At 42.4% G+C, this 18,646-nt stretch overlaps 1 protein-coding gene across 18 annotated transcripts in view; it reads right to left on the minus strand.

Annotated features, from left to right (window-relative positions):
* Positions 1 to 18,646, minus strand: part of MAGI1 (membrane associated guanylate kinase, WW and PDZ domain containing 1) — a 604,286-nt gene that overhangs the window by 43,636 nt on the left and 542,004 nt on the right. For all 18 annotated transcript variants that reach the window (XM_057311872.1, XM_026501184.4, XM_026501183.4 and 15 more), the window contains one exon: positions 707 to 738. In XM_057311872.1, the coding sequence (XP_057167855.1) occupies positions 707 to 738 (32 nt within the window). The remainder of the gene's footprint in view (positions 1 to 706; positions 739 to 18,646) is intronic.

Raw genomic sequence — 18,646 nt, forward strand, 5'->3', positions numbered from 1 at the left:
CTAGGTAATGCATCTTCAGGGAAACCAGATTAGAAAGGACAGCAAAACATTGATTTTTTTTTTTTTTTTAAAGAATCCTATACCTGCAGCATAATGCTGCTAAAGCTAGCAAAACAACAAAGGACATTTCGACAGCAAGGAAATGTCTTATTCTCAGTGCTGGGGCAGTGAACATTGTTCCATGTGAGCATGGATATATATACGGGGCAGAGCAATTCTTCTTTAAACCTGCAGGCTTTTTAATTTTGTAAATAATTCATCATCCAATGCATAAGAAAGCTCAGGGAGAGAATCTGCCCATGTGAACGAATGGAAACACCAGTTAAGAGCAACCCTACTCAGGAAGCAGGTGGCGCTTTTCCCCACCCCCCTCCCAAAGGAAACAATAGCATTTGTATCAAGTTAAACCAGCGAAGAAACTCATCCATTTGAACGAGAGTTGTAATGCATTTATACAGAGAAGATTCCAAACATGCATTCTTTAACCTGGCTTCTGCAGCCTGCCCACAAATCACTAGACAGTTAAAGATAAACCCAATACCTTCTCTATCAAACAGACCCCCAGAACTTAATAAAATGAGCCCAGGCTACTGTCTCCCCCACCTACTCTAAAACACATTTCATGAAGTCAAGCCAGGCAGCGTCCCTTCCCACCACCAGTCCCCCTCCCCCCCAAACAAGAACCAAGTAACTGATAAGTCCTTACCGACTTTGGGCTCTTCTTGGGAACTGGCAACCCTGGAAAAAATGCAACAAGGAAGGAAGAGGGGAAGAAATCATTAGCATATAAATGTTACCTTTTCCTTAAAGAACAATCCCCAGGTGTTTCATGGCAACCTAGCCATCTGCAGAGTTATGTCAGATTTCTCCCCAGCATCGGAGTTACCAGGCTGTTCATATCGAATCAAAGCAGAGGGAGGAGGAGAGCGAGAGGCAGGAGATCTATCTGCATTAGCTATGCTGGCTTGTACTGCAGCAGCCTGGAGGCTGGGAAAAGAAATTCACAGACCTCAGCGGCCTGGGAAATTGAACACTTGGACAGAATCTCAAATGCTCTTCTGGATTAAGAGAGACTTAACTTACAATTAAGTCCAGGATATTTCCTTTCCACACGATCCACTTGTCAATTGAAGCGGACCAATCAGGACAGAGGAAGGGGTGTATATTTAGTTGCAGAGGAGTACATGGTTAAAATTAAATTTTTCTTTCCTTTTTTTTTTTTTTTTGGGTCGTTTCTTTCCTTTTTTCCCCCCCTCTGCTTTTCAGGAGAGGAAATGCCTTCTTTATTTGGATGAGCTGAACACCAAAACAAAGACGGATGCTCTTTTGCCAGCAGAGAACACAAATTCAACTTGGTGGAGGACCCCCCCCTCCAGATCATGGGCACACCTCTCTGTGCATGTCAGTCATCCAAGCACATTCCTATTTAGCTTGGAAACGATGCTAGCTGGGGTCAGACCCTTAAGGGGAAAGCAGATTGTTGGGGAGTGAGTGACAAATTTCATGGAGCTGAGAGAAGATGAGAAAGGCAGAGGAGAAAAAGGTATTCACTGATCCTAGTGGGCTCTTCCAGAACCCTGTCCTTCATGGGAGGGTGAGAGCTGGAAGGGGCTGGTGATTGCCTCACACTTCTAGAAAAGTCAGCAGCGATTAGGGGCAGCCATATGGGAAATCTGCCAACAGGGGAGTGCAGCAAAAGAGGGCTAGAAAGGAAAAATAAAAGCATATAATGGTGTTTCAAAGGTAATCATTTCTGCAAGCTGCCCTCTCATTTTTTATTTATTTGTTATTTTTGGTTTGAGCGAGGGTTAGCATGAGAAATGCAAATTCCAGCTGCATTGGGCACAAAAGATATAGACTTGGGATCTGATGATTTTGCACTGGCAACTTGAACCTTTTTTAGAAAATGATCCCTCTGTAGTGTGATGATTTCGATGCTTTGGGAAGTGACTTGTCAAACCGTGAGCTGTGCTAAGTTCAGCACAAGTAACACGAGGCAACGGAAGTGGGTGAGTAGGAGGAAGCCACCAGAGGAGCACTGCTAACGTGCCCACTGCAAGTGAGGCATGACTTGCCATGGATTACTCGTCCCCAGAGGCACTGAGGACACTCTTCTGGCAAGGCTCATCTCATCACCAAAACGAGGTCACCATGGTCTGGCCAAGGGGCTCTCAGACTTCCGAGTACATATGGAGAACTTGGAGAATTGTTAAAAGTGCAGACTCCTGGGCCCCCCTCAGTATGTACAAATCTTCTGGGAGATTCTGACAGGAGGTCTGAGGACCACATCTAGGGAGACTATGGGTATTACTCTTTCAAGCTGGGCGAACTCAGGCAGCCTTGAGTGGGTTGCTTCAGTGCCTCAGTTTATGAACTGGAGATACTCAGGCTCGCCTCACAGGATTAGGACCATTTGGACAATGAGGACAACAGACTGGAAAGCCTCAAACCTGGCACAGAGTAGGCCCCTCAAATGTCAACCATGACACCTTACTTTGCGAATTTACACCATTCAGAAAGGAAGTGGTTACGGTCACCTTCCTCTAACTAGGGAAGTCATTTGCCCAACATGCTAATACAGAAACCGTTGTAGGGGAACTATTTTACCTATGGATGAGAATAACTGTGTTGAGCAATTTAGTTGTGCCATTATTCTTTTAAAATTATTAGGTGCTTTTTATGTGTTCATTAATGTGATTCCCTCAGGTAATTTTATTAACTTATATTAGCGTTGGTCACTGTACAGACTTCAAAATTGTATAATATTACGTCTTTGAATTCAGATATTTTCCTAATTCAGACTGACCTTCTTAGCTAACTGTAAGAAGCAACATTTCACTGTGGTTAGCTATTACCAGACTTGACTTCACCGAGGATCCCAGTGACCCTCTATAAAAAATGTGTCCAGAATCTCCAAGTAGGTAGGGGGAGTCAGGGAAAATAGCTTCGATCTGTATTCTGCTTATCATGTATAAAGCTGACCATCTTAGGGGCACCTGTATGGCACAGTCAGTTAAGTGTCAGACTCTTGGTTTTGGCTCAGGTAGGGATCTCAGGGTTGTGAGATCAAGCCCCACATTAGGCTCCATGTCTGCTAAGGACTCTCTCTTCCTCTCCCTCTGTCCCTCCCCCTTGCTCTCTCTCTAAGAATAAATACATCTTAAAAAAAAAACAAAAACCTGACCATCTTAAAATCCCTGTCTCTTAAGATTTCACGTATAAAATAAAGGTACTTTTCTTTCTCTATCAGAGAGAAATGCTCGCCCGTTGAAAGATGCAGGTACAAGAATGCTCACCGCAGCATTGTTGGTATAAAGGAAACCGGGAAAGGGCTAGAGGTTCTAAATAAACGATGGAACAGCCAACCTATAAGGCAGTCTGCAGAGGTTAAAAGGGATGAGCTATCTCTGTGTGTAACATGGACAGTTTCCAAAACACAATGTTGAATGCAAGCAGCACGCTGCAGAATGGCAGGTACAGGAGGAGACAGGTGTAAAAGACACTCAAACACATGCACAGGGTCTGCTCTCCATGACTGTCCACACCAAACTGATGACTGGGCTATTTCTGGTGAGCAAGGAGGGGCAGGGATTGGAGGGGCTAGCTTAAGCAGACTTGGTCTTAATCTAGAACTCTTTATCAAGAACACCAATATTCATATCTTGCTGAGGCAATAAAAGAGTTATCTAAAAATAAACATTAATTAATTAATGGCCCTTCCATTAATGGAACAAAACCAACCAGTCTACAGCATACTGGATAACAGGTATAGTCCGCTTCCTCCAAGGAAGCAGTTCATACAATATTCCAAAAGATCCCAGATCAATTGGCACCACAAGTTGTATTTTATAACAAATAAGAAAAACTTCTTCTAATTTAAAGAGGAATTTGTTCTTCGTTGCTACCTTCTTTTTAAAAAGCCACCCCTTTTATAGGAGCCAAAACTGGCCACAAATTAGTATTCAAAATGTCAAACCTTGAGAGCCTGTACTCGAGTGCTTTTTAAAAAAGAGAATCAAGGATTTGCTTTAAGTCCACAGAGTCATTAAACCTTAAAATCTAATGAATATGAATGCTGGAACAAAGCTCCTGATTACAATTTATAGTGTATTTTAGCCAAAACTACTCAGATGGTTTGAAAACAGCTGGGCGACCTAATGGAAAATACTCGGAAAAGGTCACCATGTAGCAGAATTTTCCAAGACCTAGCACTGGATGGGGGACAGAAAGCAGCATGATCCCACACTTGCCAGCAAGACACTGGTTTTCCCAGGACAAATCACACTTTGGGTTCCCAGGGGCAGCAGGATGCTTGTGTTGTATACATCGTGTGACATGCTACAAACGAGGCATAGGTGAAGAGACCACACCTGTCTTCGTGGGTTCACCGGTTTTCTTCAGAGAAAGGAAAGGAAATTTCGAGAAAGTCTATGGATGGTACCACCTGCTCTTAGAGCCTAGAAGGTAGCAAATGCTATTTCAAAGGGGTCCCAGAAAACTTTTATGGGGAAGGGTACATTCAAAGTGTGGGTCTAAGTGTGATTTATAGAAGTAAGAAATGTTGGGACCCGAATTTCCAAAGTTCCCTATGAAAAAGATGTCCTTTTGGAGAAAACAAATGGCAAATTCTCTGCTAGTGACTGGAATCTGACCAAATAACTGCAGAGAACTCTTTCCTTTTAAATATCAAGACCATAAACTATTCTACTGAACATGTTCTCCTAGAACTAAATGGCGAATGTTATTCTTGGTGAAATTTTGTAATGGTTGTATGCAACAATTTATATGAAAAAAGTAAAAATATAACGGAATAGATATGCATTTGGAAACAAAGACTGGAAGCTTCCATGCCAAAACAGTGTGTTCTTTGGCTCACGGGATCACGGATGGTTTTATTACCTATTTTAGTAACTTCTACAACAAGAAAAGCTTTATTTATTTATGAACACACACAGACAACGATAGATACTACAATAAACAAAGCCTATACTGTCTTTTTATGTAAGATGAATGTGGCAAATTTCAGAACATTTTACTGCACTTCTAAATCTTGAGAGCCATCACTGACCTCTACATCCTCTAAGAACTATTAACTTTCCCCCCAAATGAATGTATACATACGGTTTCTTTAAGTACTGCTGTTGAGATTAAGACTCGTGTTTCTCACTGACGAAATGGACACAGGGAAGACATCGATAGCTCAGCTACGTTACCAGGGGAAGCCAAACACAAGCCAAGCACTGCCCTTCCAGCACCGAGATGAACAAGCCTGAGTTGTGGGAAAGAGATCGGACTTCTTTGGACCTAACTTCCTCCAGGTTAAAGGGAGCGAGAATGTCAACCAACCTCGCCAACAGGAAGAATGAAGAAAAATCATGCAAAAGGCTTTGAAGGGGTGAATTCTAAAGTCACTATCCTAAGCAAAGTGGATCTACAAGTAATAAAAATGCAGTATGCCATCAATTCACATTTTTTCATTGTGATATTCATTCTGCTTTGTACTTGATCTCTAGATTTAAGCATTTTAATAGAAACATTTTGGCTTCTTCCTCAGCATTCTAACACACACTATGTCACTAATCCACATGTCACCGAACACATGGGATTCTTTAGAATTTTGCATTGCAAAATGTTTGATTAAAAACAGCACTCGTGTTGCATTAGGTAATGCAATGTGCAAGGAGCACGGAACGGTTACATATACTGAGAGAGAGAGAGACAGATAAACAGAGAGAGACAGAGAGAGAGAGAGAGTGACTGATTCACTGATTGAAGCAATCAGGTAGTTAATTCAATGGAGACCACGGAAAGCCACAGAAAGAAGACTGAGAACTTGGTCTGGGGCTACTCATAGATTCCAAACAGAATAAAACTAGTCCTGAGCACATTTTCATGTCAGACCCCACTAACTTTCTTTCTCATTCTAAAATACATCAATACATAATCCTAAATGCTGGACTCGAAATTATAGCTGACTTTAACCCAATAATCTCACCATTAAGAGTCTGTATTCAGGAAACAATCAGAGAGACTCACTAGGATTTATCTAAAAAGATGTTCAACACAGTCTTATTTAAAGAAGGTAAAAATTGGAAACAATTTTTTGGAACAATTTTTGAAACAATTTTGGAAACAAAAATCTGAACTAAGAACAGAGGACTGAGCAAACATATTGTTATAGCAACAAGATGAAAAATTATGAATCCATGAAAAATGGGAACAGTGAAGAACATTTAGTGATGGATATAAGGTGTGCAAAGCAGGATAGAACTGTATATAGAATATAAGCTCACCGTTAAAAAATAGGTATATGTATATGTCACACACGTATATCACACACCCAAAGACTAAAAGAACATGTATTAAAATATTCTTTCTGAATGCTAGGATTAGTAGGTGATTTGTATTCTTATTTTCAGGCTTTCCCAAGTTTTCCGGATTTTACATACAACTATGATTATAAACAGAGAAGCATTACTCAGTGTGCTTGGACAATGGTATGTATTTGTTAGCTTTAGTGCAGTGCTAGATTAAAAAATAACCGGAGTTTGTTCTAGCTCTCTCTTGGCTCAATGACTACCATTTCTACTCAAGTGTCTGCGCTATAAATTACTGGGCCATGGCCTTGATTGAAAATAGGATAAAAAAAGCTGTTAGAGCCTCTCTCAAGCAGAGCTGAAAAGAAGCACACAATTTCGCATATAATTTCAAGCAGTGTCTGAAACCTTAACCAGTAACCCTAGGAAGCCAATGCTATGGAGGTCTACGAACCTCAGATTAAATCCTCATGTCCAAGCACACAGCTACGGTGTTAGGTGCAACTCCTAGGGTGAGGCTGACTTGAGCTGTTTGTGCCTCTAATAAGGACAGCACATATGAAATACTTTATCTGCAAACAGAGAGGGTCATGAGAAAGATCAAGCAGAAAGAGAAAAGTTGCATTGCTTGCTTCTTCTTCCTTCTTGGGAAGATCTAAAGGGCACATCTAAACATTTTTTGAGGGAAACTGCATTAAAGAACTTTGCAGAACACGGATATCTACCAGCAAAAGTGCTGCTGCATGAAAGAATAATGCACCTAGTAGGGGAATGCTTTTATGGGCAGGGAGTGGGGAAGGGACAGTATGAGGATGGAGCAAAATACTAAAAGATACATGGGGTACAGATGTGGAGGGGTGCAGGAAGGTGCAAGATTTCCCTAGCCACGCAGAAGGGATGATTATTTCACTGCAAACCCGTGACTCGACACAACTAACATTAATGGCTAGTATCCCTTTTAAAAAAGCCACCCATGCGGCACCTGGGTGGCTCAGTCTCTGAAGCATACGCCTTCGGCTCAGGTCATGATCCCAGCGTCCTGAGATCGAGCCCCCTGTCAGTCTCCCTGCTCAGCTGGGAGCCTGCTTCTCCCTCTCTCAAATAAATAAAATTAAAAAAAAAAAAAAAAGGGGCCACCTGCACCATCTTTACCAACTAGTTTTTTTTTTTGGCTGGTTGGTTTAATACAAAACATATAAATCATGATTAAATTTAAGCTGCACTTAACCCGACTGATAAAATGCTAAGGACAGTCTAGAAAACTGAAAAAAGGTAGAAACTCAGCCCTAACTTTTTCCATTGGGGACTGGAAGGAAATTAGGGAAAACTCACTCCCTCAGTGAACCAAACTGTACTAAAGGCCTGCTATGTGCCAAGAGCTGGCATGAATTAAAGCAATGAGTAAGCTCTACAAGGTCCTATTTTCAGTGCTCACATTCCGTGGGAAAACAGAGAATATACAACTTAGCAAATAATCTCAGAGGAATAGCTTCAGTGAAGAAAACGAAGCAGGATGATGGAACAGGGCCTGCCTGGGGTGCGCAGCTAGTTTACCCCGGAGGGTCAAGCACGGCTTTCTCGAAGAGCCAGTATCTGAGCTAAGACCTGAATCACGAGACGGAACCATCCACGTGCCTACTCACCCACACAAGATTTATTGAGCTCTGCCATATGCCTGCCGAAGCATTGCTGAAGAGATAAAGGTAAATCAGACATGGCCCTGACCTGGATGAGTTCATAGTCTGTCTTTAAAAAGAAAAAAAAAAGCTACAGTGATAATTGAGCGTGGTCAGTGCTAAGCACCATGCCGGAAAGAAGCATGATCGCTCTGGGGAGCCTGAGAAAAGAAAGCTAATCCAATGTGAAGAAGAGGGCAGAGGGGACTGAGCTTAACGCTGAAGGAGGGCTGGCATTTAATCACAGGGTCAGGAGGTTGGGAGCAATAGGCGATGATTGATGCTTGATTGAAAAATGATGATGAGCTTTTGAAAAGTTTTTTTTTTTTTTTTTTTTTTTTTTTTTTTTAAAGCTAGATCAGTGTGCCAGCATAAACTGAAGGCCAGGTTTCAACTACAGTACATTCTCACTGAAGGACCTTACAAAACGCTGTATATCACAAAATTGAATCCATAAAACAAAATTTAAAAAATGGTTCTAGTTTAGACGAGCTTGGTTTTTTTTTTTCTTCTTCTTCTTCTTCCTCTGGTCAAATACCATGCTCACCCTTGTGGTATAATATTTCAATGCAAATAAGATAGCAGCTGCCAAGAACAAGACATCAGACCCAATGTCTCCAAAACAGATGAAGACATTCTCTCCTTTGGGGGGCATAAACATGGTCATTATGAAATATTGGCCATTGTAATTTACAGAAATGGCTGGCCCTCCGATCTATAGAGTAAGTAAGAAGCTCCTGATGTATGTTGGCTGGCACTTGGTAAGAAGAACGCAGATGCACAGCTTTGCAGCGACAGAGAAGTCGGCTTCAATGACACAGTACATTCAGCCTAATAAATATGTCCCACAGAGAAAGAAATGCCTTGCAAGTCTGCTGGCTGCTAATAGTTTACAGGGCCTTTCACCTCAGAGTCATAAGCCTTGAACTGGCACAGGTGAAGAGAGACCCAAAGTCATTCATACTTTGAGCCACTCCAAAGTATTGTCATCGTGCAATTCCTGAGAGGTAAATGGTCACTTCAGAAATGGTGTCAACGAAACAGCACAGATAGTGCTATTGTTGTGAACTCCCCAAAACATGTGAAATACACCACAAAGGGTCAAAACCTTGGTTTCTCTTCTCATTTGTATATTTAAAAAGGGGAGGGCAAGGTCTTCAAAAGTTAGAGCTGAGAGTAAAATTAACTAACAAAAACTGAGAGCTTGCTTGTGTGACATAACACTTATTCTTCTTACCTGCTGTCTTCATTAAGTACTAATATCATCCCTATTTTACAGATGACAAAACTGGGACACTGAGGATTCAGTAACATGGCCATGGTCACATAGTCAGGTGAGCAGCTGAGTGGAGACTTGGTCTAATGCCAAGACTGTGCTTTTTAACGTTGAACTATATAGCCCCATCCAGAGGTGCTTAATCCATTTTGGATCGCATTCTGTTATGAAGGGGTGTTTATACATAAAAAATGCATTTGTAAAAATTCATGGATACATGGATATCATCCTGTAGGTCAACAGGTCAGGTATCTTGAACCCATAATTGTGATGTGAGTTTAGGAACAGAATTCCCTTTCTAGAGATAGCATGGGAGTCTAGATAGAGCCAACCAGGTTCTTAACATGGTCTCTGATATTTTACCCCAAGTCACAGTACCTAAATCATTGACCAGTCAGAGCTATACATACTAAAAAATATAACAAGATGGGTCTCTGAGCAATGAAGCAATTCTTTAGATCTACACAACTAACAGTTTGGCTGACCGCCAAGCCCTATGAAGTATAGTTTCCAAAATGGGTAGGAGCTTTTTCTACCTTGCATATGTATTCCGACACTACCTAGTAACACAATTTTTTAAAAAATTGGGTGCAGGAACAAGATGGAGTGAGTAGAGTGAGTAATAGCATCTTCTTTCCAGAAGGGAAAAGAAAAAGAACTTGTCAACTGAAAAAGACCACTAATTTGTCATGATGTACCATGAGGCCAATCTTTCTTCTCCAGAGAATATTCCTACGAAGGTCTACTTTTTTAGGGGTGGAATTGAGCCAGTTTCTCAACTGGTTCCAGGGAAGCTCTCTAACTCTATATTGGTTGGAAATATTTGTCATTTGGGTATTTCGGCATATGGTCTTATCTTAGTCTATCAATGCTTCTACCTCTGAGGAAGACTTTCGACCTATCAGACCGAGCGCTTGACGTTCCTAACACCTGTATTTCAAATCTGAATTGCTTTTTGTGTACATGCTTAAGGGTTGGCCCTGTTACCTGTTTCTCTTATTTCCCTTGCTCACTGAGGTCTTCCTGGGATACGAGACGCTACTTGTAGCCCGGAAGCTCCAAGGTAGTTCCTCTAACGCTGAAAGTTTGACTTTTAGCTGCTTAAGACATGTAGGGGGGATTATGAAAGAATAGCTCGAAATAGCTCATTGAAAGAAAAAACCAATAAGGATTCTTCTTCTGGGTTGGAAAAACAGGATGCAGTGTGGGCCCTTATTTTAAGGTCACTAGCCCCAAAGGGAAACCTATCATTGTCATTGGTGCTGAGAAGTTTCTAGGTTAAAAAAAATACATGCCAGGATCCTTTTCTTCAGGGTTACTGACTTTTAGGATGATTTTTATCCTGGCTGCTTTATTTTTAGCGATGTAAGTTAGGCACGGGACCAACAAAGAGATCCGGGAGAGTATCCTGAATTGCTTTAACCTTATAGGACACCAAACCCCTGAAATTTAAGGCCCTTTTGGAGGCTTCTTTTTCCTACCACATAGGTTTCCAAAATGTATCCTGAACCCATCCATGTCCATCCATCTCCACTGCCACCAGCCTCTCTTGCCTAGATGACCTCAAAACCTAAGAATTCATCTCTGCTTTATTCTTCAACCCCTTTAACCCATTATAGAGGCCAGAAACATCTTTCTACAGCATACATCAGATTATATGGTCTGCAGGGTACATGTTTCTGTGGCTTCCCAACACAGTTTCAATGAACTGTAAACTCTTCCTCTTCTCCGTGTCCCACAAAGCCTTCCTCGATCTCAGCCTGCCAGCCTCTGTGATTTCATTTCCTACCACCCTTCGCCTTGCCCATGCTCCAGCCAGACTGGCGCTCTCCACTTCTGGACTAATTTATTCCACTCCTCTGGACATTTTCACTGGCTGTGCCCTCTGCCTGGAACACTGTGCCTGTAGACCTCCACGTGCGGCTTCTCATCACTCAGGTCTCTCTCCAAATGTCATTACTTCTGAGAAGCCACCCAGGGATCCATGCCATCAGCAGATCCGCAGTGAGCCACCTTCTTCTTCTTCTTTTTTTTTAAGAGTTTATTTTTAAGCAATCTCTATGCCCAGCACGGGGCTCGAACTCAAGACCCCGAGATCAAGAGTCATGGGCTCTACTGACTGAGCCAGCCGGGTGCCCCTCACTTTATTCACACAGCCCAGTTTCTTTGTGATTCTCTCAGATTATTCTGTTTACTTGTCCATTGTTTATATTGTTAATAGTTTTCATCTACTTATTGTCTCCATTTCAGGGACTTGGTCTATATGACTGTAGGGCTAGTCTCCAGCCCTAAAACAGTATCTGGTCCCCAGTTCAGCAAATACCTTCTGGATGAATGTGTGAACGTGCAGAGCTTAAGAAATGCATTTGTATCTTGAGGGCTGCAGGAAGGGCTGATGAGGCAAAGGGGAGGGGCAGCTTGGTCTTTCTTCTGATCATCATCATTGCTGCTGTGACTACTTAGCAGCTCTCCATCCTTGGGCTGCTCCTTGATTTACTGGTGAGCTGCCAGGCTCAGCTCAACTCACAGCTGCCTCCCTCCGTGCAGAGAGCAAAGTCCCGCTTGTGCCACCTTGTGTTCTAAATTCCCATCACAACGGACGGCTCGGGTCTCAGAATCAACTGAAGACTCACAAAGAAACCCCAAACCCCACAGCTCTCAGCTCCAGCAAATGGATATGTTCTCTGGGACACTTTCAGAGTCTCAGTAATTCTTCAGTTAAGGATACCTTCACATCATTCCTTAGAAAAGCAACTTTGATGCCAACACTGGCTTAAAAGACTCCAGATGCCTTCCCCTTCCCCACAAAAAACAAGTAGACACTGATGAAAAATCATATTTCAGGTCCTTTCCTTCAGCTAAATGCATGAATCTCTTGAGCAGTTTTAATAGCCTTATTGGCGTGACAATCACTTTTCTGTCACCACGTACTTTTTGCAAATTGGGAGGGAAATTTTCCCATTTGCTCTGTAAGGGTGTCTATAATTTGGTCATTTCAATTAACTTTATTACCAGACTGCTTAATTGTGACTGAAGCCATCCAGCACCATATAAAACTTCACTTCAATCTCTTAAATTTAGGAAACCGTATTAGCTTTGGAAAACACAGGTCATGGTTAACAACAGCAAGGCGATCCAACTTGGGAGTCCTGCAGCCCTACGTTATTCAAACTGTCTGGGAGTCAGACCTAAAGAGCCATTTACTGAAGGGTCAGGTTTTTACAAAGAGCAAAGGACATGTGATGAACAGCCCCATTCATCTCCCAAGGCGATATTAGATGTCTTTAAAATCTTCTTGCTGCAACAATATCTGAACTGGTCTAAGTGATTATGTGAATTACGAAGAAAAAGAGCTGTTTGCTCGGCTTTGTCAATTTCTAATGAATTGCTGCCCCATATAGCTATGGGAAGTAGCAGAAATTTAGGCTTTGTTCAACTATTAGATTTCAGGTTTTGGTGAGTCAATACTCATTTTGCCAACTGCATTTGCTTAAAGGCAGAATATGAGAATCTGTTTCACCCCCCCCCCCCATACCCCAACACATACACACTGTCCCTGTCAGGATGAATCTCAATTAGAAATAATTTTTATAGGTCAGGTACATTTAAGATGCAGGGGAAATTCAAGAATTGCAAGGCTATTTAATGAACTATTTAATCTGGGAACAAGATGTATCACAGGGCACTGCCTTGAAGGAGTACTTTGCATTTATGGCAGGAAAAGGTAAGTAACAGAAATTCACACTGGAAATGAAATACATCCTCACCCAAGAAGTATTTTCAGGGTGGAAGATACTCAACAAATTTCTCACAGTGGAGATCGAATACCAGGATCCTTTGCTTCCTCTCCTGATTTTGGTTGGTTCCTGTTGCTCTAATCAGGCTTAGAGACAACTCAGATGGAGAACTTAATGCAAGAAAACACATTGGAAATGGATTTTTTAAAGCTATCGTTAAGTTTCTGAGACTGCTTTTTACATACAAGAAATCAGCCATGGATATTTCGGGGTGCTTCAGGCATGCCTCACCCAAATTTTCCCTTGCTATTGGAGTTAACATTGTCAGGACGAAAGAATTCCTGGAAGAATCTGACTGATAAAGACAGTATTATGTAAGGGCAACGCCTAGGAGAGTTGTCAATCAATCGTTGGTTTTGAACCCAAATGTAGCTTCCCCCTAAAGTAAGAGGCCATAGAAGAAATCGTTAAAGAAGGGGAAAGTTCCCATTGCCTTTCCTATGGTTTGGATTATTTCAGAGTAACCCACATTACTTCAGAGCATTCTCCCTCCTTTCCTGTCTTCCTGACCTCCTGAGGGCCTCCTGCCCTTGCATCAGGGATTCCTAGATTTGAGATTTCATAAACCACCAAATTTTCATAAAACAGATTTGAGCAAATGACCACAATCTGCCAATTCCTTATCTTGCAAACTACAACTATTAAAAAGGGGGACAAATAACGATCGACTACCATTCCATAAGTAAAAGTATATTTCAGCAGAAATAAAACCCAGGAAGGATATGATCTCTAAAGGGGAGTGCTTTGCACCTTGGAAAAACTTCATGACTAGCACTGTTCTGTCCTGATTTCACTGTTTCTGTCTCATTTCACTGTTTACTGAAAACCACATCATGACAGATCAGAAGGAACACAGCCCCAGCTACTTTCCCTTGAGGTTCCTCCTTTTTGCCTTCCCTTATCTTTTCTCTATCGCAGAAAGTTATGCCAGAAGCATTGGGAAGCAGGACCACCTGAGTAACTCCTCCACCTCCTTTCTCTTAATTTCTCTCTGATCTGCAGGACCAAGAAGAGCATCCATCAGGACAGGGCAGCACTGCAGCTACCACAAGCCCTCCTCTTGTTCTGTCCTCATGACAGTGCTGAGGAAGGTACAATTGGATGGCAATGCAGAGGCCCAGTGACAGTGCCCACAGCCGAGCTAGCGGCAGAGAAGAGGACAGAAGAGTAATTCTGACGACAGGCCAAGCTGCTACATCCATTCCTGAGCAGAAGCAATGACTGAGAAGAAACGGGGAATTCTCATACGAAATTTCTTCCATCCACGTTCCACCAAAAGTAAACCACAAACTGATTTCATTTATACTTCAAAAAAAAAAAAAAAAAAAAAGTAGAACATAGCATTTCCAATAGCAAAAACAAGATGGGTGCCAAAGGAATGAGAGCAGTGCTTCCCAAACAAAGCTGATGTTGCTCTTCCGGGGACACTGGCCAAGTCTGAAGACACTGCTGGATATTCCCATGAGGGAGGAGGAGAGGCTGCTACCGGCGTGGAGTGGGTACAGACCAGGGATGCTGCCAAGAAGCCTGTGATCACAGGAAAAGAATTATCCAGTCCATGACCTCAACAGTGCAGAGTTCGAGAAATTATGAGATTAAAACACAACCATTTCTAGGGTGCCTGGGTGGCTCAATCCGTTAAGCATCTGACTCCTGGTTTCAGCTCAGGTCATGATTTCAGGGTCGTGAGATCGAGCCCCGAGTTGGGCTCTGCACTCAGCGGGAGTTTGCTTGAGATTCTCTCTCCCTCTCCCCCTCCCCACCAGCTTGTGTATGCTCTCTCTCTATAAAATAAATAAATACATCTTTAAATAACAACTGTTTCTTCCTTCTTCAATAGTCAAGTCTAAGTGAAAGTTGCTCTGCAGGGGGGCAAACTACAAAGAATCCTATTAATCAATGGGCAGTTCCGTGATTCTTTAATGCAATCATTTTCCATTTTGGTACATGGTATCTATGGCACAAGTAATCACAGAGAACATTTTTAAAATTAGAACCAACATACATATCTATCTAAGGGAGCACTGACCTAATTCCAGCTATCTCCAAATGATTTTAAAGAACTGATTAGTGTTTATGCAACTATACAAAAGCTTTTTAAGATACAGCTTTTTAGGTGAATACAGCATGCCAGAGCCCTTGCACATACCAACTGCCAAAATACAAGTCTAATAAAAACTCGGGTTGCTGCACTAGGTGAGTTGATGGCCAACACAAGGGACAGAAAGGGACTCCCTCTCTCCTGGAGTCTTATAACTGGTCCATGTTGCAGCTTCCTAGCTATCACCACTGCTGCTCTATGATACAGTGCAAAAGGATCTTTTGAACAATTTTGCTGCAAATATTAAAATCACAAAAAATATATATTAGCATTTTTCATGGCAAAGACAATTTATCCAATGAGATTTCTAGAAAAAGAATTAACCATGAGAAAATGGGGAAGGTGTGACTAACGACAGTGTATTTTAAATGTTTACTTGCAAGTCATTCATCCATAATGAGAGATTAGCACAGTGCTGAAGTTCACTGAACGAATGAAAGAATGAACAGCATTGACTGCACATGGCGAGAAACAAAAAACGTTGAGAACATTCAAAACACAATAAGAACTGGAGTATGAAATAAACCCAGGTAACAACGAAAAAAGGCATGTTCCAAGTTTCCAGTGGAAACACAAGATTCCCAAGGACCCAGTGCTATTTTCAAAGACATTAAGATTCTACCAAGATTTCTGAACCCAACAGGATTATGTTCACAGGTAGGGGACATGACTAATATCTGAGCAGGAATACAAACAGGGGAAACACCAGGTAAGGGATAGATGGGGGAACGTTTTTAAAACTGAAGGTGGCAATGCTAAGACAGGCTCAATCAAAACCATGTCAACGACTTCACTCCAGATGGTGGTAAAGAACGTGTGATTTAATTTGAGGGAAATGAAGGAAGGTGAAAAAAATATTACACAGAGTAAACACTTTGTCTTAGATCACAGCTTTGGAAATGTTCAGAACTGAAAAACGCTTCGTACAGAGGCTACGAAGATGCCTCTTGCAATACAGAGAACTCAATGCAGTAAGGTCACAAAACTATCATCAGAGAAGAGAGAAGCTACCATAATAACGGCCCTTGTACAGGAGGTGGTAACTAATAAACTAATTTTCACATGGAACCAAAGTGAGATAGTAAGAAAATTAACGCCAAAGTTAAGAGAAAACGGTCTGAAGATACCTTGCTCCTTTTGTTGAAAAAAAAAAAAAAGTACAAATTAAACCAAAAAGGAAGGAAAGCTAGCCAGTTCCTAGAATTTTGAGATGTTGATGGCAAAAGGTGATTCCTAGAAAATGCGTTCGTGGCAAGCCTGTGCACGCTGTGCTTGGGTCTCAAACTCAGCTGCCTGTGGGCTACACGCAGACACAGGCGAGACTGTGCCAGGCTGGGTGGAGGGCAAAAGGAAATGGGAGGCCTGTGGCAAGCTGGAATTACTGGTGCCAAGTAAACACATTCAAATTTTTAATTTTAAAAGAGACTACTGAAAAATACATGAGTGGGTCAGACTGAATACTGCCCGTGGACTACCAGTTTGCAACTCCAAACGCTTTTTATACTTCCAAGCTGTAGTCTAGTAATTCTCTTGCAGGGCAAATTTGTCCCCAAGGGGTCGTTTGTCAATGTCTAGAGACATTTTTTGTTGTTGTCACAATTCCAGGTGTGGTGGGGTGTGGAGGGTATGCTATTGGCATCTACTGGGTAGAGACCAGAGATGCTGCTACCTGTCCTACAATGCACAGGAAGAACCCTGGGGCAACAAAGAATTATCTGGCCCAAAAGATCAATAGTGCTGAGGGTGAGACACCTCTAGCCTCCTGTCATACAAAAGGGCTTTATTGTCAACCCCCTCTCCTCCCTGAGTCACCTGTTACCCACATCTGTGCCACAGATTCACATGTAACTGCTGGTAAAATTCATGTGTTAACCTGTCTCCCTAATTACATTGTGAGTACCCCTGTTTTCTCTCTCTTTATCTTAGAGCTTGCACAAAGGATATGCTCGATTCTTGATTAAGACCAGGAATGATTCAGCTGGGAAGCAGCTTGTCACAAATACTACGAACTATGAAATTCGGCAGAAGAAAAACAGCTCGGAAGCACACTCATTGATAGGACAAATGGCTCATCAATGGAGCTCTCCTGCCCTAACCTTGCCAGGGCGGAAGCCCAGACCCCAGCAAACTGCCCATGTTTCTGCTCACGTGGACGTCACATGGGTATTCCACAATTTACACGCATGAGAAGGAACCCTGGGGTCCTGAGTTCAAGGCCCACCTACTCTTCCTTCGGTAGCCAAATCCTAGCAAATGGCCTGTGTGTCCATCCAAGTGTCCAGGCTAAAACCCAGGGGTCATTTTTGGCTCCTCCCCTTCTCCTTCCTTCTTCAGGAGAGGTCGGCAAACTACAGCCTGTGGTCCAAACATTAGTTTTCTTGGGACACAAGTAATCCATTTGCTTATGTGTCATCTGCTACAAGGACTGAGTACAGTGGCGGGGACAGACCATAGAGCCCATGAAGCTACAGTCTTTACCATCTGGCCCTTTACAGGAGAAATCTGTGGACCTCTATTATGCAGACCCCTCTCAAGTCCTGTTGGCTTTTCTAAAGCCACGCTAAATCCCTTGCTCCCTCTGTCACCACTGGTGTCACTCTGGTCCAAGCTGCTAACACTCTTCTCAAACCACTGCAGTGGCCCTGAGAGGCCTCCCTCCTCCACATCTGTTCTTCTAGAATACATTCTATACATAAATGTGAGGGACTGTCAAAAACTGTCAACGAGAGCTTGTCCCTTCCCTGCTTCACTGACACTGGCCCTCACAATGAAAATGAAATTTGAACTCCTGGTCCCAGTCTGCAATCTTTGAGGGCCATCCCCACGCCCCTTGGTCCCCTTCCATCAGCCACCCTGGCCTCCGTTCTATTTCTTCCATAGGGCCTCAGCACTAACTCTCCCCTCTTCCTGGAATGGCTGTTCCCTTTGTACTGCGGCTTCCTTCGCTGGGGTCAAATTTCTCACCCAATCAGAAGGAGCCCTCTCACTCGAACCCCACCCCTTCTGCTCACTTCACTTGGTTTTGTTTTATTATCTCTGGCTGGTAGTTTCCTGGTCATCTGTTTATTTCTGCCCTACCTCTCCTTCCTCTAGAATAAAGCTTCATGAAATCAGGAGCTGGCTTGTTCTGCTCTATTCCCAGTGCCTAGACCATGTTCCCCTCAAAAGAGAAAACAAAGCAACTGTTTCACATTCAAATTCATCCCCATCCATAGAAGTACAGAATGATAATTCTACAGTCTGCTAACCATGCCAAGAATACTAACCTAAATTTCCAATACACTTCTAGAAAGGGGAGGGGATGTCACCACTCCTTAATGAGAATTATAAATCACACACACACTTGTGATAAATAAAGCACAAAAGCAAATAAATAACTCAGTGTGCTGAGTTTACCTTCAAGGAAGTTGAGGCATTCCTTTACCAAAAAGGGGGGGGGGGCAGAAGTTTAGGTGTGTCTACCGCTGTGCATTATGGCT

The sequence above is a fragment of the Ursus arctos genome, unplaced genomic scaffold (assembly GCF_023065955.2).
Source record: "Ursus arctos isolate Adak ecotype North America unplaced genomic scaffold, UrsArc2.0 scaffold_14, whole genome shotgun sequence".
Lineage (NCBI taxonomy): Eukaryota > Metazoa > Chordata > Mammalia > Carnivora > Ursidae > Ursus > Ursus arctos.